The sequence below is a fragment of the Rhincodon typus genome, chromosome 7 (genome assembly GCF_021869965.1).
Source record: "Rhincodon typus isolate 14 chromosome 7, sRhiTyp1.1, whole genome shotgun sequence".
Lineage (NCBI taxonomy): Eukaryota > Metazoa > Chordata > Chondrichthyes > Orectolobiformes > Rhincodontidae > Rhincodon > Rhincodon typus.
Genome location: NC_063338.1, coordinates 71,575,972 through 71,603,751, shown reverse-complemented (window position 1 = coordinate 71,603,751; position 27,780 = coordinate 71,575,972). Strand labels below are relative to the sequence as shown.

Below are 27,780 nucleotides of genomic sequence, written 5' to 3'. Positions count from 1 at the left end.
TCCTCTACATCGGGGAAACCAAGCGGAGGCTCGGGGACCGCTTTGCAGAACACCTACGCTCGGTTCGCAATAAACAACTGCACCTCCCAGTCGCGAACCATTTCAACTCCCCCTCCCATTCCTCAGACGACATGTCCATCCTGGGCATCCTGCAGTGCCACAACGATGCCACCCGAAGGTTGCAGGAACAGCAACTCATATTCCGCTTGGGAACCCTGCAGCCCAATGGTATCAATGTGGATTTCACAAGCTTCAAAATCTCCCCTCCCCCTACCACATCCCAAAACCAGCCCAGCTCGTCCCTGCCTCCCTAACCTGTTCTTCCTCCCACCTATCCCCTCCTCCCACCTCAAGCCGCACCTCCATCTCCTTTCGACCAACCTCATCCCGCCCCCTTGACCTGTCCGTCCTCCCTGGACTGACCTATCCCCTTCCTAACTCCCCACCAACACTCACCTTTACTGGCTCCATCCCCGCCTCTTCGACCTGTTTGTTTCCTCTCCACCTATCCTCTCCTCTATCCATCTTCTATCTGCCTCCCACTCTCTCCCTATTTATTTCAGAACCCCCTTCCCCTCCCCCTTTTATGATGAAGGGTCTGGGCCCGAAACGTCAGCCTCTCTGCTCCTCTGATGCTGCTTGGCCTGCTGTGTTCATCCAGCCCTGCACCTTGTTGTCTACAGTGGACCCAGTTGGCATTGAAGTCTATATCAGGCAACTCTGAGGCTTTTTGACTGGAGGGCCTCGGCATGCTGAATGTGTCGTGCCCAGAGGCAGGTGCAATCTCCTTGGCAGTGCATCTGACAAACCTACCTGAAACTCATATGTCTGCTTTTGCATTTGTGTGAAGTTGTTAATTGCTAACATCATGGGGGGTCATCCATTGCCTGAGGCTGAGCCTGCAAAAAGCCAGCAACCCGGGGCATTTCTTCCTCAGCCAACCACAGAGACATGAAAGTGACATGCTCAAAAGTCAGTGCTGGTGGCATGGTGGCTCAGTGGTTAGCACTGCTGCCTCACGGTGACAGGGACCTGGGTTCAACTCCGCCCTCAGGCAACTGTCTGTGTGGAGTTTGCACATTCTCTCTGCGTCTGCGTGCGTTTCCTCTGGGTGGTCTAATTTCCTCCCAGAGTCTGAAGACGTGCAAGTTAGATGGATTGGCCATGCTAAATTGCCCCATAGTGGCCGGGGATGTGTAGGTTAGATATGTTAGCTGTGGTAAATATTGGGTGGGGGATGCCCTTCAGAAGGTCAGTGTGGACTTGTTGGGCTGAAAGGCCTGTTTCTACACTTGTAGAGATTCTATGCTGCTGACTCTAATCTTGATGAAATAACCACTGAATTGTCAGTATCGGAGGTAGGGGAGAGCACAGAAGGCAGCCTCGCCAGCACATCCTTTGAGAGATCTGTAGCTTCATCCTTGGAGGTGGAGAAGGAGAGGCTTGTGAGGCTACCTACTCAATGATGGAGACTGTGCAGATACCGCTGGAGGTTGCAGGAGTCAAAAGAGAAAAAGTGTCATGAAAGATGGGTAGAGGTTCGAGGCTTCCTGTGTCTCTCCCCATTCACCAAAACCTCCCAGTCCCCATTGACAAATTGGAGGATCCAACCAGCTCTGTCTGCCACCTTCAGGGCAGCCCTTCAGATGCAGGAACCATGCTGGGTAGTTCCAGACTGACACAAATTTCAAAAATGGCACTCATGCTGGGAATCTCAAGAGGTGCAGGCAGTAGTGAGTATGCGCGCCTCTGCCCAGGGGGAGGAGAGGATGAATGGGATCATAGTGATACGGTGCATAATGTAAGAATGTGAGAAATGTCACTTGGGACCTTGGAGAGAAGCCATCCATGAAAGTTGCCAAAATTGCCGCTATCTGGTAAATTTCACTTTGTGGTGTCTGCTATACAAACGAAGAACATGGCCCTTTAAGACTGTTTTGATATTCCATAAGATCATGGTCAAAATGATTTTTAACTTCAATACTATGTACCTGTATTTCTCCCATAATCTTTCAGCCCTTGCTGAACAAGAATCTATTTATCTTTGTCTTAAAAATATGTAAAGATTCTGCATCCAGTGCCTTTTGAGGAAGTCCAAAGACTCTCAACCCTCTCAAAAATTTTTTTGTCATCTCTGTCTTAAATGGGAGGCACCTTATTTTTAAACTATTTCCCCTCCAATTCTAGATACTCCTCCAAGTGAAAGCGTACCTTCTACATTCACCATGTCAAGTCCCCTTAGGATCTTATATGTTTCAATTAAGTCATCTCTTACTCTTCAGTGGATGATTCAGGCAAGATTTATTAAAGCCCTGACACTGTTTTCTGTTACAATGGCTGAAATAATCTGCTAAAATGGCTGCAAGTATCTCACTTGATTGTAAAACAAGAATACTTGATACAGTGGCTTGTTATAATCTGGTATGCATTGCCTGAAAATATGTGGCAAGTAGTTTCAGCAGCAATTTTCAAAGGAGAACTGTACAAAAACTTGAAAAGAGGAGAAATGTCAGCACTCTTATGAAAGAGAAGGGTGTGCAACTAGTTGGATACAGATGATCTGAGAGGGCTAGAATTATGTCCATGGCATGTGATGCAAATCGGGATGGACTGTGGTGCACTTGGTGTGATATCGCATTTGAAAATACATTCACTGACCTTGACCACTAGTTTGAGGTCATTCAACTTTTACAGACTGCATGCAAGCCCTTGTGGCTTGACACCTGGCATTGACCACAACACCATCTGGTTCCACTGCCTGCGCAAAGCTCATCTAATGGGCCTCCTGTCTACTTTTGGAAAAATGACATCTCTCATCCTTTCCAACCCCTTCATTAAAGTCTCCAGTGAGAGACTGGAAATCATGAAAATTTCTACTATGTTGCACTGTTATTGAAAGATCTTCATATCAAAATTTCTTTTAAAATGTCTCGTTACCTGTTTTACTCACAGTGTGCGTCCATTTTAAGTAATTGAGGCTAACTTTTAATTATGCTGGCTTCTCATAAAATTGTGCTTCCTGCTGAAGCGTGCAGCCACTTAACAGCAGGTTTAATGCTGCCTGTGTGCTGCAATCACTTAAATTAGCAGGTAGCATGAACTCTGAATGCTGCCAACATCAGAAGCAATGGGCATAGGGTATACAATGAATCATGATGTCTGTGCCATTTTTGGGCCTTGTCCAATTTCACCTCTCTTTTTAATGGAAAAGAAATTGTCAATGTGTTGCAAACATTTTTTTAAAATTTCTCTAAGTTTATCTTCAATTAAAAGATAGATTATGTTCACTTGAATTTCCAAAATTAAAACTCCTTCCTATTTTTGCATTATAGCAAAGTAATGATATGACTAGACCTTTCAAATTGGGCAGATTCAACAAACACAGGCAGAAATAATAAATCTAACTGCACGTGCCCAGGCAATATTCCTTATCTTAGCATAAAAAATAATTTGACATATAAGTCTTTGGTTCCAGTCGTCTTTAATTAAATGCCCTCTCTGTGTGATTGTAGAAAATTATATCAGCTGTAAAAGGCACTTGATAAAATTCCAAATGGCTGTTATCCTTAAATAGGCAGCACAGTGGCTCAGTGGTTAGCACTGCTGCCTCACAGCACCAGGGATCTGTGTGGAGTTTGCACATTCTCCTTGTGTCTGCATGGGTTTCCTTATAGATGCTCCAGTTTCCACTCATAGTCCCACAGATGTGCAGGGTAGGTGGATTGGCCATGTCAAATTGCCCATAGTGTCCAAGGATGTTTAGGTTAGGTGGCTTGGACATGGGGAAATGCAGGGGCATGGGAATGGGTCTGGGTGGGATGCTCTTCAGAGGGGCGGTGTGAACTTGTTGGGCTGAATGGCCTTTCCCCACACTGTAGGGATCCTATGATTAACTGGCTGTTTTGGTTCACAGATGAGTGCTTTCTGAACAATGGAGGATGCAGTCACCATTGCACTTTTGTAACAGGGGAAGGCCTCGTCTGCTCTTGCCCGACAGGAATGCACTTAAGCTCAGACAAGAAAACCTGCATTGTCCTCGATTACTGTAGAAACCATCTCCGGTGCAGCCAAATATGTGAGCAACACAAGAAGACAATTAAGTGCTCATGTTATGAGGGATGGTTACTTGCACCTAATGGTGATAGTTGCATTAGTTTAGGTGAGTCATTGTTTTCTTTAACGGCATATCTTTTTCTGTTAGCATTCATTTGAATTTGTACTGTAATCAAGGCGTGTCTTTTTTTTTGACAGATCCTATTGAGCCGTACATAATTTTTTCCATTCGGCATGAGATTCGAAGACTGGATCTTCACAAGCAAGACTACAATTTATTAGTCCCTGGCTTGAGGAACACAATAGCAATTGATTTCCATTTCAATCAGAGTTCTCTCTACTGGACTGATGTTGTGGAAGATAAAATTTACAAAGGAAAGCTGTCAAAAGTTGGAGGTATAAAATTTTACATAGTTAACTTGTCTTTCCAGTTTCTACTATTGCCCTTTAAAACACTAATTCATCAGAATGCTTCAGCGAATATGCAAGAAATAGTTACCAGAGGATATTTCCAGATGAAAATGCGAGCATATCCTGATGTATACTTATATGAAACCGGCCCAAACTCATATGTAGATTTCAAACAATTTTCAAAGGAGGCTCAGTCCATTTTAATAAACTGATAATTATCTGATTCTGGATGGAAGCAGAGATTGAATGTACCAAGTTAAACAAGGTATCTGTACAGATTCACAATGATATTGAATTAATATACCAGAAAACAAAGATCAAATGTTCAGATCTATTTAAGATCAAAATACATTTGGCACTCAAGATCTGATATCAAAACAGAAATGCTGGAAATACTCAGCCAGTCATGTCGCATCAGTGGACAAGCAAACAAACTTAATAGTTTATGTTCTGATGAAAGGTCATTGACCTGGAATGTTAGGTGTTTCTGTATCTCCAAATGCTGCCTGATCTGCAAAGTATTTCCAACATGCCTGTTAACTGGTGTGTTTTGCAATTATCAATTTTTTTTTTCCTTTAAACAAGCACACACTTATGTATTAAATTAGTGGGCTGACCACGGAATGAAATGTTTAAATGGATTTGAGAATAAACAGAGGTGCTGCTGAATGAGGTAAAGATTATGATAATGTTGAGTGGAGTTGGAGTGCAACAACAAGTGAAGGCTGAAGTGTAACAGGGAGGCATGGTGGCTCAGTGGTTAACACTGCTGTTTCACAGTGGCAGAGAGCTATGTTTGATTCCAGCCTTGGGTGACTGTGTGGAGTTTGCATGCTCTCCCCATGTCTATGTGGGTTTCCTTCAAGTGCTCCGATTTTCTTCCACAGTCTAACCTCAGGTGGACTGGCCATGTCAAATTCTTGGCAGTGTGCAGGCTGTGTGGGTTAGCCATAGTGGTTACAGGGGTAGGGGATTGGTTATGTGGGATACTCTTTACAGCATTAGTGCACACTCGATGGGCTGAACAACCTCTTTCTGCACAGTAGGGATTCCATGATTCAATAAGAATTTGAAGCAAAAACAGAAAGCACTGGATTAAGCTTCACAGGTCTGGCAGCAACTGTGGAGAGAAAGCAAAATTAACATTCTGGGTCCAGTGAGCCTTCTTAAGAACACGAATGACTTAGTCACCTTTTGCTTGATCATGCCAATCCTCACATTTTAACTAAGAAGTTAGCTCAAGATGAGAATGAGAAGGCCAGTCTGCACCATCTTAAAACACATCATCAATGTTGAATGCACACTTTCTACCATGAGTTACTTTGCTGTGACATTTCTTCGAATTATGGTGAGATTTTATCCCACTTAAATCGATTTCTAAATGATTTAGCATTCATCTTCCACCTCATCACCTCATCTGTATAATTGATTGATAAGGCTGAAACGAACCGCAAGTCTTTTTGAAAGCTCAGCCATATAAGTTCAAGGTTCGATTGACTGCATCTTCGTAAGTGAAATATGGCAAATCAGAAACTGCACAAGGCAAGACTGAAGTCATGCAATATGGTATATCTTTACAGCAGTTATAGTTTCATAAATGGAATCAGTGAATTTATATACAAACACAATATTAAGCTTTCCTTCTTTAATCATAATTTTGTGCAGAATTTTAATCTTACATTCTGTATTATGTGACATTAGAACATCAAGATTAGAATAGTTATACATTTCATACAAGTTGATTTCGCCATGTCCTGATCAGACTTAGTCATTAAAATGTACCTGTCCCTGCTCATCTAAAGTCATAGAATCATCATAGAGATATTCAGAACAGAAACAGACCGTTCGGTCTAACTTGTCCATGCTGACCAGAATCCTAAATTTATCTAGTCCCATTTGCCAGTATTTGGCCTATATCCCTCTAAATCCTTCCTATTCATATACCCATCCAGATTCCTTTTAAATGTTGTAATTGTACCAGCCTCCACCACTTCCTCTGGCAGCTCATTCCATAAATGCACCACCCTCTGAATGAAGAAGTGGCCCTTCAATCCTTTTTAAATCTTTCCCCTCTCATCTTAAACCTATGTCCTCTGATTTTGGACTCCTGCACCATGACAAAAAGACCTTGTCTATTTTATCTATCCATGCCCCTCATGATTTTATAAACCTCTATAAGGTCACCCCTCAGTCTCCGAAGCACCAAGGAAAATAGCCCCAGCCTATTTAGCCTCTCCCGAGATCTCAAACTCTCCAACCCTGGGAAAATCCTTGTAAATCTTTTCTGAAACCTTTTCAACTTTCACAACATTCTTGCTATAGCAGGGAGACCAGAATACACACAATATTCTAATAGTGGCCTACCAATGTCCTGTACAGCTGCAATATGACCTCCTAACTTCGACACTCAATGCGCTGACTAATAAAGGCAAGCATACCAAATGCCTTCTTCACTAACCTATCTACCTACAGCTCCACTTTCAAGGAACTATGAAACTGCACTCCAAGATCTCTTTGTTCTGAACACTCCCCAGGACCTTATCATTAAGTGTATAAGTCCTGCCCTGAATTGCCTTTCCAAAATGCAGCACCTCACAGCACCCCACAACCACCACCCTCTGCCTTCTACCTTCGAGCCAGTTCTGCATCCAAATAGTTAGCTCTCCCTGCATTCCATGTGATCTAACCTTGCTAACCAGTCTACCATGAACATTGAATGCCTTACTGAAGTCCATATTGATCACGTCCACTGCTCTGCCTTCATGAATTCTCTTTGTTATGTCTTCAAAAACCTCAATCAAGTTCATGAGACATGATTTCCCATGCACAAAGCCATGTTAACTATCCCTAATCAGTCCTTGCCTTTCCAAATACATGTAAACCCTGTCCCTCATGATTTCCTCCAACAACTTGCCCACTGATGTCAGGCTCACCGGTCTGTAGTTCCCTGGATTTTCCTTACCACCTTTCTTAAATAGTGGCACCACATTAGCCAACCTCCAGTCTTCCGGCACATCACCTGTGGCTATCAATGATACAAATATCTCAGCAAGGCGCCCAAGAATCACTTCCCTAACTTCCCATAGCTCTGCTTTTCTTGCATATTTTCCAACGAATGCACAGATTCAAACATATCAGGCATTAGTACAGAAACATTAAAACTGTGAAAAAATATACTATTTTTACCTGGACTGATTGGGAAAGGGAAGCAACTAAATGATCAGACTGCTAATATTACACTGAGTAAGCACATAAACTCCAATGAATGTTCCTGTAGGTAGCTGGGTTGAGACTGGGAGTCGACCATGAGGAGAATGACATGCATTAGAAACATCATTCCCGTGTCCTTAGCTGCACCAAATTCTGAGCTACCAGCTGCTTATTATTAGAGTGTTTAAGTTGTATTTTTGTTTAGTTTTGCTGCTTTTCTAAGCACAAAATAAATAAGCTACAAGTATTGCTTCACATCTTCTGAATGCCAAAATGAAAAAAGTAATTTTCAAGCCAGTTTATTTTCCCATTCATTGAGGGTTTATTGGATAACCTTTTGCTGCATGGGCAAATGCAGCAAATAAATGTGATTGAATTCAACATGCATTTAAAACAGTGTAATTGTGTAGAGTGTAATGCCTGAATTTATTGACTTGTTTTTTCAGGTGTGTATGTTAATTTTGTAAAAGATGAATATACCAGTTATTAGTGAAGAAGGAGCTAAATATATCTAAAATTTAGTCTTATGGAATGGCATGATTGTTTTTCTTCAGCTGTAAGCAACGTGGAAGTTATTGTACAGCATGGTCTAGACACTCCCGAAGGGTTAGCTGTGGACTGGATTGTGGGAAACATCTACTGGATAGACAGCAAAATGGAACAGATTGAAGTGGCAAAACTGGATGGCAGCATGAGGACTACCTTAATCGCAGGTTCTATGGTGTATCCACGGGCCATAGCTTTGGATCCTCGATATGGGTTAGTTTGCAAATTTCATTTTCTGGAAACTGAAAATAAAGTATTTTACTATATCATGTTAACTTTGCTTGTGAAATAGAAGAAATGAGGGGATGTTGCTGCCATAAAAGTTTGTATCTGAGCTGCCATTTTTAATTTTTGAAAGAGGAGCATGCTAATAGGAACAAATTATTTACTGAATATAGAGTAAATAACAAGGCTAGAGGAGCAAAGCAATCTGGGAATAGAGACATCACTATAAATAGCACATCAAGATAATAAACTCATAAAGTGTGTTAGTAAAGTTTTAAAAGTTTTAATTCCTTGATAAATACAAGAAATGAAGAGAAAGATAAAGGTGTAAATTGCCAATGATAATTTGAGAGGGAAGAATTCATTTCAGCTGAAAGTCCTGTTCTGTGCTATCAGTTTTATGAAATTATATGTTAAATTAGCCATAAATCTTATCACAATCTTGTTTAATTAGACCTAGATATCAACTTTCTTATAACTTAAATAGTTTATGTAATTATAGGTGTGAAATTTTATGATTCATATCCTGCATTGTTGATGACGGATAGTTGTGGGTTGGTGGAATGTTTGATGGATAACGGTTTCACTCTTGTGATTGTTAGATTGTTTTTGGTGAGGAAACTTCTGCAGGTTAATTTTCACAGGCCAGTAAGTTTGCAATCTATTCAAATAAAATATCAATTTCTTTCTAACACTATATTTAAACTGTCCCAAGTCAGGAGATTAGAGTCGGGAAAATTCCCAGGCCAGCTGAAAGCAGCTCAGGAGAAAGTGCACTGGAGAGTCTGATTTTTGTTCTGGCAGGGCAGATGATCATTGGAATTGGTTCCGCTACCTCTGGAAAGACCCACAGATGCTGTTGGATATATAGTGGCCTGTTTAAAAGCTCCACCTCGGTCCTCTGTTATAATATTCTGGCTCCCAAAAATAATAAAACAAAGAACAGCCTTCTACCTTTCACACCCCACATCCTTTCATACCCCAACACTTTCTCAATGCTCCATATTAACCTATGCCACTTCATCCCTCCCATTCGTCCCCGTGAACCTCTTACCCCCATGCCAATCTATGCAACTGATCTATCTAAATGACCCTTTTGAGGCCTATGTCAACTTAATGCCAACTCATGCCAATCATTGTCCCATCTTTTGTGCTTACACCCTCCATATCAACTCACTCTAGATTGATTTTAGGAACCATGCTGGGATGAATTCAGGTGAAGTTCTAAGTGACTTGACAAATTCACTACCTAAAAAAAGACTCTCATCAATAAAGAAAAATCACTCAATAAAATTATCTTCAACTTATTAGCTTCTTCTAAAAGGAAACATTTATATTCATCCAACGCCACTTCAAAAAATGTATGATCACCTTGAGCTGCCAATTGAATGATGAATTGACTGATGCCTCAGTGTAATAATGACAGATTGTGAATAAGCCATGAGGCACAAATCATTCAGTGGCTGCTTTTAGGTTTGTGTCAATGGAACATGTGAAATAGCAACCACTGATTTTCATCAAAAATAAAGTCAGCTGTCTCAAAAATGTAAAGCTTATGAGATGTAAATTACTTGACATGTTCCAATGAGCTCCATTGTTCATTTGAAAATTCCTTTGATAGTTTTAGAAGTTCACTTTTTATGCATATTAATATCTAAGCTAACAATCCCAAAGGGCACTTGAACTACACAAGGAGTATCTTATCTCTTCCAGAGGTATCCCTAGGCCTAGACAATTGGGTACCTATCTTTTCAATTAATTCTAGCAGTATTAGACCTTGTCTTGAAAGTTCTAAAGCCTCAAGGCATGTTTTGGACATTCCATGAACAAACATTGGATTTGACTGAAGGCAATTACACTTTAATGTATACAGTTGCCTCCATGACCGACAAATTACCTCCTCATCAATTCACCACCAACCCAACTCCCCATCCCAATACACCTGTGAAAATAATGTGCGATTGCTTAGGAGTGGGACTTCCTAAATCAGAGCTCAGGAGACATGTTAGCTAAGTAGCAGACCCTCTCGCTCATTGCTAAACTTTAAGTTTATACACTTGTATGTCTTTCAATACATGAAATATGACATACAAAATGTGATGAATGTTCTCAAAATATATATTTGACATCTTTGATGTATAAAAAGCATAGAGCCATCTGCCATTGCATGTAGAAATACAAGATCAAATTCATTTACCAGATCAAGCAGTTATCAGGGAGACACATTTTAACTGAAAAAGAGATTGGAAAGAGGGACAAAGTGATGAACTGAAGGAGGAAAGAGAAAAATATCGCATGAGTTGGAAGATGGGAAGAGAAGGGTTGAATAGTAAGAAGTGGAAGAGATGGAACATTTGGCAAAATCATGAAGTTAAATGATCATAGAGAAGCAAATGCTCAAAAGTACTTCAATTCCCTGAACACAACAATGGAGCATAGATAAATAAGACATATTTAATTCTTGTGATCCTATTTATGAAGCGAGAGGAATAAAGGAGGACTGGTATTATTGTTGATTGTGATGAAAAGGAAAAGTTAGTAACATATAATTCTGAGTATGTTGCTCCCGGAGATGATAGTGACAAATTTTCCACAAGCATATATTTATCCAATTGACATTCCTAATCCTATTGACATTCCTATCACTGAGACCAGAGAGATAAGAACCCAGTTTGAAGGTCCTTGTCAACTACTATGTCTTGGAAAGAACTTATTTATGATTGATCGTACTAAAGTTAGTCTGAGCAGGAACAGCAGCAGCAAGGGAGCGAAGGAGAGCGAACCTGGGGATGAACAGCGGTAACAGGATAAAAAAATGAGGAGTGGGATCAATCAGAGCGAACCTGGGGGTGAACAGCAGGATAAATACCTGAGGAACAGGGTCGGTCAGAGTGAACCTGGGGGTAAACAGCAGGATAAATACCTGAGGAACAGGGTCAGTCAGAGTGAACCTGGGGGTAAACAGCAGGATAAATACCTGAGGAACAGGGTCGGTCAGAGTGAACCTGGAGGTAAACAGCAGGATAAATACCTGAGGAACAGGGTCAGTCAAAGTGAACCTGGGGGTAAACAGCAGGCTAAATACCTGAGGAACGCAATCAGTCAGGACGGAACTAGGGGTAAACAGCAGGATAAATACCTGAGGAGTGGTGTCAGTCAAAGTGAACAGCGGCAGCAGGATATATAAATGAGGACTGGGCTTAGTCAGGGCAAATGTGGAGCTGATTCGAAGAGGGGAGCTCTGGAGGTGACATTGTGACTCAAAACCAGACTTCTGCTTGGCTGCTCAGGAACCAGTTTTGCAGACTGAGTAGGGTCTGTAGAGAGATAAAGTACTTACATTTTGTAGTTGTAGTGAGCTAGGAACAGAGACTAGGAGTGAGAGACTAGAGTTTGCTTACTTGTTGATTAGTTTGTGTAATCAGTTCCTGGATTATGGTCTATACTTGATAAGGTTGATTTAGTTGATATGGTTCACAATGGTAGGAGAACTCAGCCCTGTGGAATGCTTCTCCTGCAATATGTGGGAAATCAGATGTGGAGGTGCCAGTGTTGGACTGGGGTGGGCAAGGTCAGAAATCAAAGAACACCAGGTTATAGTCCATCAGGTTTATTTGGAATCACAAGCTTTCATAGTGTTGTCACTTCGTCAGGTGAAGTGGAAATGCTCTGAAAGCTTGTGATTTCAAATAAACCTGTTGGACTATAACCTGGTTTCATCTGACTTCTGACCTGGGAAATCAGAGATACTTCCAATATCCATGGTGATAATTTATACAGGAAGTATGATCAGCTGCAGCTCCTTATTGACCATTTGAATTCTTGGAGTTGTGAAAAGAATCACTGTGGACCATCCATGAGTCTGAGAATGTCTTGGATAGCACATTAAGCGAGCTAGTCACACAACCAGTAAGGGCTTACACAGACAGAGGAGAACTTGGTGACTACCAGGAAGATGAGTAAGCATGGTTAGGCAGTGCAGGAGTGTCCTGTGGCCATTCCCCTCTCGGTCAGTTATACCATTTTGGATACTGTTAGGAGATGGCCTCAGGGTAAATCAGAAGCAGCAGTTGGATCAGTGACAACATGACTGGCTCTGTTGTAGAGTAGGGACTGTTGAAGCATAGACGAGCCGTAGGGATAGGGCAGTCTATTGTCAGAGGCACAGATCGACGTTTCTGTGGCCCCGAGTGAGACTCCAGGATTTTGTGTTGTCTTCCTCGTGCCAGGGTAATGAATGTCTTTGAGTGGTCGCAGGATATCCTGAAGCGGGAGGGTGAGCAGCTGGAGGTTGTGGTCTATATTGGTACCAACGACATAGGCAGAAAGAGAGGCAAGGTCCTGGAGTGGGAGTTCAGGAAGTTAGGTGGGAAGTTGAAAAGCAGGGCCTCGAGGTTGTAATCTTGTGATAACTTCCTGTGTCATGTGCCAGTGATGATAGGAATTAGAAGATAGGACAGTGAAATACATGGTTAAAGAGCTGGTGTAGGAGGGAGGGCTTTAGGAATCTGGATCATTGAGATGTCTTCAGCGGCAGTTGGAACCTATAAAGGACAAGTTGCACCGAAACTAGAGGGGCATCAGTATCCTGGCAAGGAAGTTAGCGAGTGTCAATTGGCAGGGCTTAAACTTGTGTGGGGTTGGGGAGGGAGGATGTTGTGGAACAGAATCAGCAAGTAAACTAACCGAGGAGGAGTTGGAGACTAAGAGGAAGGACAGACAGGGGATGTTACTGAACACGGCCTGGAATCTGAGGTGTATTTGTTTTAATGTGAGGTTTATGATCATAAAGGAAGATAAACGTAGAGCTTCAATTGAAACATATATTTATTACAGAGACTTTGTTGAGAGAGGAGCAAGACTGGCATCTGAATGTTCCAGGATTTAGATGTTTCAGGCATGAGAGAGAAGAATGTGAAAGAGATGGGGAAGTTATGCTACACATTATGGAGTACATCACAGATGGCTAAAGGAGAATACCTTGGAGGGCTCATCCAGTGAGGCCATATGGGCCAAGTTAAGGAATAGGAAAGGTGCAATCACTTTGATGGTGTAGTACTACAGGTCTCAAAATAATCAGCGGGAGAGAGAGGAATAGATATGTGGACAGATTATGGTTGTTGTGAGAACTGATTTTAACTTCTTCTTTATTGACTAGGACTCGCTTACTACCAGGGGCTTAGATGGGGGAGAAATTGATTGATGAGTCCAGAACTTTTTTTTTAAGGTCAGAAATCACACAATACCAGGTTACAGTGCAACAGGTGTATTTGAAAACACAGATTTCAGAGCCCCACTCCTTCGTCAGGTGTTAGTGAGAGGTGGCATCAGACACAGAATTTATAAATAAATGGTCAAAGGATCACACAACTGATGATGATGTATTAAACAAACCTAAGATGCTGTTAAGTCTTTAATCAGTTAGAAGGTTTTGATTGATTAGTATGCATATAAAAATTCCCGAATTCCTTTCGTCACCACCGTGAGAGAACTAAAAGTTTTATTAGTGTAAGGAAGAGGTGAAATTTTAGGTTAGACGATGCATGTTAGGTCTGAGGCCTTGTTTAGAATCTGTGTGTGTGTTTTGGTTTGGAGTCAGACTGATTTTATTTCTAAAGTAGAATTTATAAAACGCCACATTGACAAATGTCTCTAAATTGTGTGCTTTTTGAACAAAATAGAATGTATCTGCAAATATACAAATTCACCCCATAGATTCACATGTGTGTGTGTGTGTGTGTGAGAGAGAGTGTGTGTGAGTGTGTGTGTGTGTGTGTGTGTGTGTGTGTGTGTGTGCACGCGCATGCGTGCGCATTTAAAATAAATATGTAAAAAGTCCAATGAGGGAAGGGGCCACACTAGACCTACATTAGGGAGTGAGATTAGCCAGGTGATCAAACTATCAGTAGGGAAGCATTTCAGGAGCAGTGACCATAATTCTGTAAGTTTCAAGTTACTTACGGATAAGGAAAAGAATAGTCCTCAGGTGTAAATATCAAATTGGGGAATGGCTAACTATCACAATATTAGATAGGAACGGGGGAGTGTAGATTGAGGGTGGCTACTTGAAAGAAAATCCACATCTGGCATATGGGAATCTTTTAAAAGCCAGTTGATTGGAGTTCAGAACCAGCACATTCCTGTGAAAATGAAGAGTAAGAATGGCAAAGTTTGTGAACCTTGAATGACAAGAGAAATTGAAAGCTGAGTTAAAAAGAAAAGGGAGGCATACGTAAGATTTAGGAAACTGAAGACAGGCAAGAAGAATATAATGAAAGCAGGAAAGAATATGGACAAGGGATTAGGAGGGCGAAAAGGAACCATGAAATGTCTTTGCAAAGAGGATTAAGGAAAATCCTCAGGCATTTTATCTATGTGTAAGGAGCAAGAGTGTAGCTAGGGAAAGAGTAGATCCACTGAAGGACAAGTTGGGGGTTTGGTGGAATTTATGCTTGAAGTCAGAGGAAGGCTGAGGGGTGATCTGATAGAGGTTTATGTAATCATGAGGGGCATGGATAGGGTAAATAGGCAAGGTCTTTTCTCTGGGGTGCAGGAGTCCAGAATTAGAGGGCATAGGATTAAGGTGGGAGGGGGAAGATTTAAAAGGGACCCAAGGGGCAATTTTTTCGTAGAGAGGGTGATGCATGTATGGAATGAGGTGCCAGAGGAAGTGGTGGACGCTAATACAATTACAACATTTAAAAGACATCTGTATGGGTATATGAATAGGAAGGGTTTAGAAGGATTTGGGCCAGATGTTGGCAAATGGGATTAGATATATTTAGGATATCTGGACAGCATGGACAGGTTGGATCGAAGGGTCTGTTTCCATGCGATACATCTCTAAGACTCTATGATTCTAAGTGGTTGAAGTCCTGAATTAATGCTTTTAATCAGTATTCACAAAAAGGAGGACATGGTGTATGATGAGTTTACAGAGGGGCATGTTCATATGCTAGGGCATGTTGGTATAAAAAAATGAGGTGGGGCTGGGTGTTTTAAAAAGCATTAAGGTGGATTAGTCCCCAGAATTTGATGGGATCTATCCTAGAATGCTAAGGGAGGCAGTGAGGAAATTGCTGGGGCCCTGAACAAAACATTTGTATCTTCATTACTCACAGGAGAGGTCCCAAAGAACTGGAAAAACATCAATATTTTTCCATTCTTTAAGAAGGACAACAGGGATAATCTGGGAAATTATAGGCTGGTAAACCTTACATCAATGGAAGGGAAATTATTGGACAAGATTCTTAGGGATAAGATTTACTCTCATTAAGAAAAATGTGGATTTACTAGTGATAATCAGCATGGCTGTGTGCAGGGAAGGTCATGTCTCACAAACTTCATTGAGTTTTTTTGAGGAAGTGACAATGACAATTGATGAGGGCAATGTGGTACATTGTCAATATGGACTTTGGCAAAGCTTTTGACAAGGTCCCTCTTGGCAGGCTGATACAAAAGTTGAAGTCACATGGGATCTGCAATGAACTGGTAAGAAGGATAAAGAAGTGGCTTGGTCATAGAAGACAGAGAGTAGTGATGGAAGGATGTTTTTCTGACTGGAGATCAGTGACTGGTGATGTTCTGCAGGGATCAGTGCTCAGAGCACTGTTGTTTGTAATATATCTCAATGATTTGTAGGAGCATGTATATAGCCTAATAAGTAAGTTTGTGGATGATGCAAAGAGTAGGTGGAGCTGCGAATAGTGAGGATTGCCAGAGGATACAGCAGGATGTAGATGAACTGAAGACTTGGGTGGAGAAATGGCAGATAGAGTTTAACTAGGAGAAATGCAAAGAGATGCATTGGAAGAACTGATACAGGATGGAAGTATATAGTAAATGGCAGATTCCTGAGCAGCATCAACATACAGAGGGATGTAGGTCCACAGGTCCACAGTTCCTTGAAAGTGGCAACACAAGTGGATAATGTGATCAAGAAGGCATATGGCATGCTTGCCTTCAACAGTTGGGGCATGGAGTATAAAAATTAGCAAGTGTCATATTGCAGCTGTATAGAATTTTGGTCACGCAACATTTGGAAAGTTGTGTACAATTCTGACCCCCACACTACAAGAAAGATGTGGAAGTTTTGGAGACTTAACAGAAAAGGTTTAACAGGATGTTGCCTGGCTTGGAGGGTATTAACTATGAGGAGAGATTGGACAAACTTCGTTTGTTTCCATTTGAACATTGAATGATGATAGAAGCGATAGAAGTTCACAAAATTGTGAGATGTATGGACAGAATGGATAGTCAGTGTCTTTTTTCCCAGGGTAGAAATGTCCATTATTAGTGTACATAGATTTAAGGTAAAAGGGGGTAAGTTTCAAGGAGATGAGCAAGATTTTTTGCACAGAGGATGGTATATTTCTGGAATGCACTGCAAGAAGAGGTGGTTACAATAGAAAGGTTTAATAGGCATCTTGACAGCTTTATGTGAATAGGCAGAGAATAGAGAGAAATAGACTGTGAAGATACAAAAAGTTTTTAGTTTAGAAAGGCATCATGTGTCGGTGCAGTTTTGGTGGACTGAAGGGCCAATTTCTGTGCAGTGCTGTTCTTTGTTTTTTGATTATTAATAAGGATATCAACAACATATTTTGTATTAATTTTGAATATGATTGCTGTCACCATTTGGTCGTAATTTGAGAACCTGTGATCAGTGTTTGGTTGGAGAAGCTAACAGATGACGTAAACATACATGTACAAAATGTATTAAAATGTAAATGTCATGATAACAAAATAGATTACAATGCACATTGCGAATTTGTCAGAGAATGTTTCCAGTGTGAGTAAAATACTGAAAGTATGCCATTGAATTTTTTAAATGTTAAAGATAATTGGTAAGTTTGTAGAATGTATTATGTTTTCTCCAGGAGATAGAATATGATGTTGGTCAGGATTATGCCAGGCATTATTATATGTGTTTGGCTAAAGATTATATAGTGAATGCATCAATGCTCTTGGTTTAAAATGAGTTGATGTTCTGTTTTGTCAGATTATTGCCAATGCAACAAAGTTTGAAATTACCCACTGTACAAACCATGAAATTTGTTTAAATGATCCTCATTTGAACCTTTCCCCACTGTAAGCAATGTGGTACTTCATTGCTTGAATTATAAGATATTTTCCATAAGAAAATATTTTATAATTAGTATTTAAAAATGAATGCCCATGGGTGTATTTCTGCATTGACCAAGGAGGAAGGTGTTAATGTTGAGGAATGGGAAAGTTATTCCTGAAGCTGCTTCTTGAATTTATTTGTGTCTTTAAATTTAGTAAAAAGGTCTCAAATGAGCAAAGAACATGTTAGCATTCCTGGACATTAATCAACAAATATGTGGCAAACATGTGGAGGAAGAGCATGTGGAAAAATTGGTAGCAAACATTGATGAATTAAAGGAAAAAATCATTTCATGTGACATTCTGATAATCAACAGAGGGAGAGTTCTTTCTCTCACCCAGAATTTGACTGAATCCAGTTCATTAATATGAGACAGAGTTATAGTATATATACAAAGCCTCATCTACTCAACCACATTTTCATAAATTTACAACTAATTGATTCATAAAATTAATCATTAAATAATTTTAAGGAACTTTAATTCATTAACTTAATTTATTGACATTTCTAGGTCTTCATTTATAGTCAATGAGAGAAGTAATAATTTTGCTGCTGTCTAAAATTGGACTAAAATTCCCAGGTTACCCATGGGTAGGAAAACAGGCATAGAGATGCTTTGTTGGGGCATCATAGCTGCACTGCCACTACCTCTCCCTCCACCAAATCACACCAAGGTCTGCAAGGAATGATGAGATAAAAGATGAGTATGGGTTGAAAGATAAATGTAGCTTAAAACAATAGTTAAGCCTTGCCTGTACATAGGATCCATTTCATTCACGTTAGACCTTGATTAAATCTACACCTCAATAAAGATAATTTGATAGTGTTGTACATCTGCATGGATGTGTCATCCTGGATTATGTACTCAAAGGCTAGAGGACAGAATGACCCCACAATCTTCTGAGACAAATGTTGGACTGGTACCAATAAATTGATCTTACAGTTAACAATTTTACTCCCTTTACTTTAATGAATGGTCATCCAGGAGTTAGGCAGGTTTAAATTCATTTAATTGTTCATGGCTAACTATTAAACAAAGTGTCAGTCAGAATTTTACGAGATCTCTGACTCTGTGCACTATTAAGACTTTTGCTGCTTGCTCCAGACATTGGGTAATTGCCCATCCGAAGTTTCAAAATCCAGTCAATTCCTGGGGATTTAGCTGTGTCAGTCTATTCTATTGCAACAACCATCTTCCTCTTAGATGACCTGGGTCTTTGTTTAAAGCCATATAAGACAGCAGTTGTGGTCTATTTCAGGATCTCATCCTAAACCACCTCTCTTTTTAACTCTCTTTGGAACGGCATATGGTAAGCATTCCGACTTTGAGCTACAACAAGGAGAGGAAAGCAAACTTTGGATGGCCAAAAACAGCATTGTGGAAAGAGTAATGGATGGAACATTATGACAGAGACGCATTGTCAACAAGGGAAAAAGGAGGCTGATCAAGGAAATGGCATGTCTGTTTTTGACAAGTTCCTTCCATGTTGTAACCTGTTCTATGATGGCACTCCAAAAATAATATGAAAGTTATGATTTGACTAAACAAAGTACCTTGGCTCCTCTGGTCAAATGCCATAACCTTTCAAGCAATAGCCAAATATTTGAGAACAATTTTGAAAAGAAAATCAATCAACACATAAACAGGAAGAGATTATATAATTTCAAATAGTATCAAAGCCCATCCTTTCCAATACATAAATGGAGTACAATGACAATAAATCTTCAGCACCACGGGAGTGCCTGCAAATAAAATTGCACAATTTTGCTGAGTACTTTTGTTCATACTGTGCCACCTGATGAAATCAATGTTTTGTAGGATGAGATCATTTATAGCTTCAGTGTTATTGCTAATCTCAATCACATAATGAAATCAGCTTTAATAACTTTTAATTATGTGCAAGCATAATATTTCAATGTTCTTTGTTGAATATAATACTTCATTCAATTACCAAAAAAAGTGTCATACACACACAATAGTGATGGAATCATCCAGAACTCGTGTAAAGCACGCTAAAGGTTTAAAGGCTGTAAATAATTGCATAAAGCAGTAAGTTTTACAGCAGTACGTTATTAAGTAATTTGGCTTGACTCATTTGGGTCTTTTGATGTCAGAAACAAACTTGTTTAGAGACATTCTTCATGATCACCACAATTTATTGCAGATGGGTTCTCACTGAAAAAATTGTAAATAATTAATATTAAACATCTTTGGATGTTATTCATTCCATTTCCACACTACTGGAGGATGTTCTAAAGCTGCACTTGATTAACTGTATTTCACACAATTGAACTCTGCAGGAACAAATAAATATTACATCCACAATCCTGTTAATTGGCATAGAGGGTTCAACCTTTTAAACCAAGACCTTATCTTCCTTCATGTACATACAAAAATTTGACAGTGCTATTCTAACAGGATAGACTTTCTAGCTTTTGTTTCAGCGAACATTTACCCCCATCCAACCTCAAAAGAAGAAGCATGGGCATTACTTTATGAGTGTTAATGGGCCTTATTCTGTGCAAATTGACTCGTATTTTCTAAATTATGAGTGGCTACACTTCAAACCAGTGCTTGCTTAGCTGTATGGCATTTTTGTACATACCATGGTTGGAACTCTATCAATGCTTACCTTTCTTTACTTGTTGATAATCTTAAGTTGCAGATGCTAATAGGGTCAGAGTGAAACTGGCCTCTGAAGTACCACGGGTGCCAGTACCATGGAAGCTCCTGGCAAAAAACTGGCAGCTGACTCTCTTACGGATATTTTCATTGATGGATGGGGTGCAAGCGTGGTTGTGCTTTACATGTTTCAGAAGTGTGCAGATTGTGACATCAAACAGCCTTTAATGCTGATACGGTGCATGTTCAGCCTTTTTGGATTACTTAAATATCCTAAACTGAACATAGTTTCAGCTTCACTTGGGTATCTCCACTGGTGTAAAATGAAAGCCTAGTCATCCAAACTTGCGGCTTACCTTGGCTGATACAGAGTTAATTAAAATACTGTGTTGAGGATTAGTTGAGGAGTTTTGCAAACTCCTTGAATTTTCAAGACAACATTGTTGGGTATTGCCAATAAGCTGAGAGGAATTGAAAAATCTGTCAGCAGAAACTCTGCTTCAGTAACGGGGGTTTCAGTTGCAGTACCATTTGGTCTGTATTACTCATTGGAAAAGAAGCAGATAGAAATAAGGAGAAACAATGAGCAGAGAACAGTGATGGATTAACATAGAATCCCCATTGTGTGGAAACAGGCCATTCAGCCCAACAAATGCACACCGACCACTGAAGAGCATCCCACCCAGACCCAGACCCATCCCCCTACCCTATAACCCTGCATTCCCTGTGACTAATGCAACTAACCTACACATCCCTGAACACTGTGGGCAATAACTTGCACACCTTTGGACTGTGGATGGAAAGCGGAGTACCTGGTGGACACCAACACAGACACAGGGACAATGTGCAAACTCCACACAAATAGTTGCCTGAGATTGGAATTGAACCTGGGTCCCTGGTGCTGTGAGGCAGCAGTGCTAAGCGCTTAGCCACCATGCAGCCCCTTACCACTAAGCCACCGTGCTACCCCTAAAAGGAAAAAAATTAGCATCGAAGACTCCTTAGCATCAGAACAACTATTTATGGATGGATATTCAGACTCAGGTTCCTCTGAGGTGTCCATACCATTATTGGTGCTCCACAATTCCTCACCTTCTCTGCCACAAGTCATTGTTCTTCTTGACCCAAATCCTGAAATGAAAGAAACGTATAAAATAAAAAATCCTTAGCAACTTTATTCAACAACACATTTAATAATACATCCCCAACTATATTATTCACCATGATGCAATGCCTGAGTGCCTTGTCGAATAGATATGTTTGTCTGACGTATTGCACCTCTGCAGTGCCAAACCTGGGATTGTAACATGCTAGAAGACTGCTAACTTTACTGCGTGAAGCCTCCAGAAAAAATAACAGCAAATCTGGTTTTGTGGATCCAGTTCAGACTATATCTTCTAAATATGAGCAGTGGCTGGCTGAGAAGTAGTAGCAGGATAGAGGAGCCAAAGGATTAATACTTTCTTCCTGAGAGAGTCATCAGGTATATAAATTTTGATGTCACTGCTACCAACACTCTACTGCTCCTGAGGAGTTGGTTAGCTCTGTTGGCTGGATGGTTGGTTTGCAACGTAGAGTGATGTGGGTTCAATTCCCGCACCGACTGAGGTTATATTGAAGGATTCTCCTTCTCAATCTCGCCCTTTACCTGAAGTATGGTGGCCCTCAGGTTAAACTGACTACCAGTCTTCGCTCTCTATTGAGAGAGCAGCCCCATGGTCCTCTGGGATTAGGACAACTTTACCTCTTCACCAACACTACATCCCCATTCCAACAACCCCTCCACAATACCCACCCTTGACAACACCTCACCAATCAAAATAATCTTTTGAAGAATGGATTGCTGTGCGAGCAGTCATGTCCTGTTGAGCCCTGGTATTTATAGACATGATGACAGCAGTTTGACCTCCAAGGGTCTCATGACATCAATCTGAGCTTTCACTGCGGCACTCAGACATTGGGTGCCATCCGCCTGTGCTGCAGTCGAAACAAAATGGATCAGTCCTCAAGTGCTGTCAAGTAGTTTCCCACTGCTTCCAGTCTAGAAATGATCTGCTCCAAACCCTGTCAATCCTCTGTGCTTCTTGACTGTGGCTCGAAGCTGTTTTGCAGGATTACCAATGATGTGATCACATCAGGGTGCATGTTCATCATCATTCACACATAATCTACTCTGTTGAATTCCTCAACTAGTCCCCTATAGCAGAGCTGTCTGCAATTCACCATGCACTGAATTGGTGCACACACTATACTTTTACCATCTGACAGCCGTCCACTCTTGCCTGGTGACTCATAGTGTTCCTTCTGATATAATTTCAAGCGATACTTGAATGTCAGATCAAATAATGATGCTTCCGTTATTGCCAATGCTCTTCAAAGAAACAATAGCTGCCCATGCAGCAGTTCTTTGATCTCTAAAAGTGAAAATGAGTTTGTAATTAGTGGAGTGCTGTATGGATCAGTGTTGGGTTTTCAACTGTTGATAATTCTATTTTAATGATTTGGATGAGGGGTCAAAATTACAAATTGCTGATTTGCCAATGACACCAAGATAGGTCAGAAAAGGGAGAAAGTCTACAAAGAGATTTTGACAGGATAAGTGATTTGCAAATGGAGTAAAAACTGTGTCAATATGAACTTGTCCACTGAAGAATAGAAAAGCGACCTACTATTTAAATGGAGAGAGTTTGCAGGGCTTGGTAGTTTTGAAGGAATTGCAAGGAATTGTGGTGCATGAATCACAGAAGTTGGTATGGACGTCCCAGCAAATGAATGGAATGAGGAATGAATGCTGTTGGCTATTGCAAGGGGACTGGAATGTGAGTAGGGAAATTTTAGTGCAGCAGTACATAGCATAGATGAGACCATACTGCATACAGTTTGGTCCAATTATTATTTAAAAAGATATCACTGTCTTTGGAACTGTTCAGAAAGGGTTAACTCAATTAATTTCGAGGATGGAGCTGGCTTATTTCGTGAAGAATGGTTGAACAAGGTTGGCCTATATCTATTGGAGTTTAAAATAATGAGAGGTGATCTTATTAAAACATGTAAAAGCTTGAAGAGACTGGACGGAGCGAATTTCTGAAGCATGTTTCCTCTTGTTGGGGAGAATAAAGTCAGGAGACATAATTTGTGAATACTTCCTTTACAAGACAGAGATGAAGGGGTTATTTTCTGTCAAAGAAGGTTATTGCAGTGTGGAATTCCCTTCCACAGAAGTTAATAGAGACTTAGTCTTTAAATTTATTCAAGGCATGAAATAGATTTTTGCTGGAAAAGGGAGTCAAGAATTATTGGGTGCAGATAGGAAAGTGGAGATGAGACCACAACCAATTTAATCATGATCTTATTGTGCAATAGAGCAGGCTCAAAGGACTTTCTTTAAATAGGATTTTATTCACCATTCTGAGAAGTTAGATGTTTACATCCAAAATCAAATAATGTCTGTCTGATTTTCAAAATCTACATTTGTATTCAGTCAGAGTTTCAATCAAAACATCTGAACACTTTTAAGATACTATAATCTCCTTGGTACCCCTGCACAATAATAAAGTGAATTTTGATTGTATATTATCCAAAAATTCAAGTGTCTTCTTTAGTCATGGGCCTTAATATTCATTGAATTGTAATGCCAAAATTTATTTGGTAAATGTACTTTCTTATAGCTAGTTGTGCAATATTATTCCAAAAGTATATTTTTGTAAACAAATTTCAGAGCCTATGCACTTATGTATATAGCATCTTGCACATTCTCAGGATATCTCAAACCAATTCCTAAACTGTGTTTTTTTTTTCATTTTACTGGAATTAACCTAAATTTGAAATACTTGCTGATAAGGTATATATGAATTAATTTTGATATCATTTTAAGATTTGTTAAAACAAATCTCTCAAGAAGAACTCAATATAAGTACTCAGTTTGAAACCAGACTGAATAAGCTATATATTAGCATTAAAAATGGTCTCTTAATTAACTGAGATTAATTTCAAATTAATTAACATTAATTAGAAAATCAGCCAACTGAAATATAACCCATGGCAAATTAGTCAAAACTAAACAAGTGTCTTTATTAATCGATCAATTCTACATTATCACTATCAAAGCAGTATATATCCACAGAGGTTATAATTCTTTATGTGACTGATTATTAAATTAAGCTCAGAAAAATTCTAACAGCTGTCTAGACAGTGTCAAAATCTATTATCATCTGCAGAGTGCAATAAGCAATCTTTCAAATGAAAGCCAGCATTTTAGGATCTGTGACAATCAATTTAGAAACATTCCATTATCATTTTAAACAAAATTTTTAGTTATATTTTATTCTTAACCCCACAATGTTCCAGAATCCATGCCCTGGCTAAGCAATTGCTAAAGTAAATGACTCCCTGGGTACTGGAACTGTTGCCTGGTAACTGGCTACAAGTTATGTTGGATCTTAACAGTGTCAATCCATTGATTTATTTTATCTCTCCAAGAAATATTTTCTTCTGCACACAGCTGCTTGTGAATAATTCCTGACTAATATTTCTATTAAAATAGAAAGAAGGAAAATATTGTATGGCATTGTGTATGGTGTTCATCCAGTAAGCCATTTGAAATCATAGGTGAAAAGGCAAATCCTGATCATACTCAGATACAAATGCTTTCCTATTGAACTACCTGTCAACACATTTTTCAAGTTGGAGCAGCTTTATGATCTGACAAGGCATTTTTATGTCGTCAAGCACATAATAAAAACAATTGAAATATGGGAAGCTTGTGAATGTCAACGATATTTCTTTCATTGTTATTTGTTTGTGGGAACATTTTAGTTGTTTGCTGAAACTGCTTTTACTAAATTTATCCCAAAACTGAAGAGAAATTGCACGAAGGTTTATACTAAAATGCAGTTATACACCACTAGTACTGAGGAATGTCATATTTTACTTCATAGTTTGTTGTAACTGAAGCATTTAGAACAAAAAGTTGAGCATTTCAGGTTAGAAGCATTCTTCATCTTGAAGGAATGGTTTACATTGACAGAGATCCATTTTCACAAATATTCAGAGGGCAGCAATTTATATTTATAGAAAGTGTTCCATTGAATTAATTAAGAAACAACATGGAACTAAGTTTGATACATCTGTTTATGTTTCATCTGGGAAAGCCAGACAGCTGTAATTTGCCTCAATATACTTGGGTGAGGGTGGTGAAAACTCATGGTTTCCACTTTTGATAAATGTTCAGTCATTCTTGGTAAAAATGTGAATCTATTTCTATTTTTGAGGACATGATCACATTATGCAATAATATCTCTCTTGATTGCCAACACAAATCAGAAAACTGACAAATTCAGAATTGTTACTTTACAGAGGTGAACAGGGAAGTGAGAGAACTGAAACTCCTGTCTTCTTCCCTTACTGTCTCTGTGTTTGAAAAAGGGAAATGTATGTGTTTTTTTAACCCTGAATGTATGGTCAATTTAAAAACTCAGCAGTGAGCTTAAACAGAGAGGATAATTTAGTCATATGCTACCCTGATAATGTGACATTAGATTACTCACTCACCACTTGCACAGACATGCAAGAACGAAACCATGAAACTGGACAGTGCACTTTTGCAGACTATGAACAATGGAAGAGTTTGTAAGTTTATTTTATTCATTCTTTGGATGTGGGCATCATTGGCTAGGCCAGCATTTATTGTACATACCTGATTGCCTTGGAGAAGGTAGTGATAATAAGCTGCCTTCTGGTAACATTGTGATCCTTGAGGTGCAGGGGCACCTACAGTGCTGTTAAGAAGAGAGTACATGGATTTTCATCCAGTGACACTGAAGCAATAGTTGAATAATTACATGTTAGGGTGGTGTGTAGCTTGGAAGGGAACTCGGTGATTGGCTTCCCATGTGTATACTGCTTGAGTCCTTCTCAGTGGTAGAGTTTATGGGTTTGGAAGGACCAGTCAAAGGATGCTCGGTGAGTTAAAGCAGTGCATCATGTAGATGGTACTCATTGCTGTCAGTGTCCGTTGGTGTGAAGAGAGGCTGGATAAGCTTAGGTTGTTTCCGTGAGAGCAGAGAAGGCTAAAGGGGTACCTGATTGATGTATATAAGATCATGAGAGGCATAGGAGTCCACAGGTTTTGAGTTTTGGGGAAGTCTTCAAACAATAGGGGTGAATTTCACAAATGGCTTTGTCTTGACAATGTGCACTGAAGGGATTGAATTCAAGTGGGGCCTTTCCAGAGTTCTGAGATATTTCCCAATGTGTCCAAAAATTAGAAATGTGTCTAACAAGATCCACTTTCAAAAGAACAGGTAGTACAAGAGAATTCATGTGGATGAATTAAAGTAATGAATATTACATGATTTTACTGGGCATGACACCAGGAACAAGTTCCGACGGGAACTGGACTGGAAATGTCTAAGATAGTGATGGAGTAGCAGGGCTGCGTGCGGGCTCTTGTCCAGGGCTCATCTATGCCCATCTGCTTTCTTTCATTTTTTATTATTTCTGCTCTTTTTCCTTTTGTTTTCTTTTTTTTTTGACTTTTCTTTGATGGGTTAGCTATTGGCAGTGGTGGCAAGAGCGGGAGTGGTGGGAGCATTCTGGTGGTCAGGGGTGGCTGGCGCAGCATCTCCGGCAGTCGTAGGCAGTGGCACCAAGGACATCCTCCCAGTGCTCAGTGCCAGCAGTGGCAGGAGCAGCAAAACTCGTCCAGCAATCAGAGGCAGCAGCGGACTCTTCACAGTGGCAGCCCCACCAAGGTAACATCTCGGAGGAGCGTGGCCAAAAAGGGACTCTTGGCGCAACGGCTGCCTGGCATGGCAGTGGAGCCAGGAACTTGTGGTTGCCAACGTGGTTGGCCTGGAGCGGGAACTTCTGGTGTCATCGAGGCAGCAGTGGAGTCAGGAACTCCTGGCTGTGGTTGTGATCGGCCCAGCGCGTGGACTCCTGGTTATTGTCAAGGCAGCAGCAGAGCGGGGGCTCCTGGTTGAGTGATGGTTCCACATGGGACTCGGTGGCAGCATCAGTGGGGTAGGCCCAGCAGCGAAGAGATAGTGCTTTAAGAGTGGCTGTTCCTATGACAGTGAGTCCAGCACAGATAGCAGCGAGGCAGCAGAGGAGGGGTGGCAGTGCAGGTGTCGCTGGCGAGTCAACTCAAGACTCATGGTGGAGGCAGCTAAATGTTACATGTTTTTAGTCTTTTTAATCTTAAACTGTTCAAAATGGCGCTGGGTTTTGGCAACATTGAATCTCTTCACTATATTTTACTGTATTATTCACTGTAAAATGCAAGTGACAATAAATCATTCAAATTCAAGTCGTCAGAAAGTGAGGGATGGACAACTGGCAAAGAAAGAAACAGTTGCCTGAAGTTGAGACAATGAAGTTTAGAACATTGCTTTCCCATAAGTGCTGGAGTAAGACTGAGAAACGACAATCTTGGATCATGCAAGATGGAGTAATTTTCTACTAAATTTGCAGTGAGATCAAGAAGGGTGAGAAGAAGCTATGCACTACAAAAGAGAGAAAAGATGAATTATTGACTGCAATGGAAAGAATCAGTCAATAAACAGTCAAAATGCTATCTAAAGAA

General features: G+C 40.2%; 1 protein-coding gene across 1 annotated transcript in view; it reads left to right on the top strand.

Annotated features, from left to right (window-relative positions):
* LOC109911043 (low-density lipoprotein receptor-related protein 1-like) overlaps positions 1-27,780 on the top strand; it is a 1,753,343-nt gene that overhangs the window by 1,066,067 nt on the left and 659,496 nt on the right. The window contains exons 23-25 of the mRNA XM_048599379.1: positions 3,914-4,159; positions 4,252-4,449; positions 8,229-8,433. Of these exons, the coding sequence (XP_048455336.1) occupies positions 3,914-4,159; positions 4,252-4,449; positions 8,229-8,433 (649 nt within the window). The remainder of the gene's footprint in view (positions 1-3,913; positions 4,160-4,251; positions 4,450-8,228; positions 8,434-27,780) is intronic.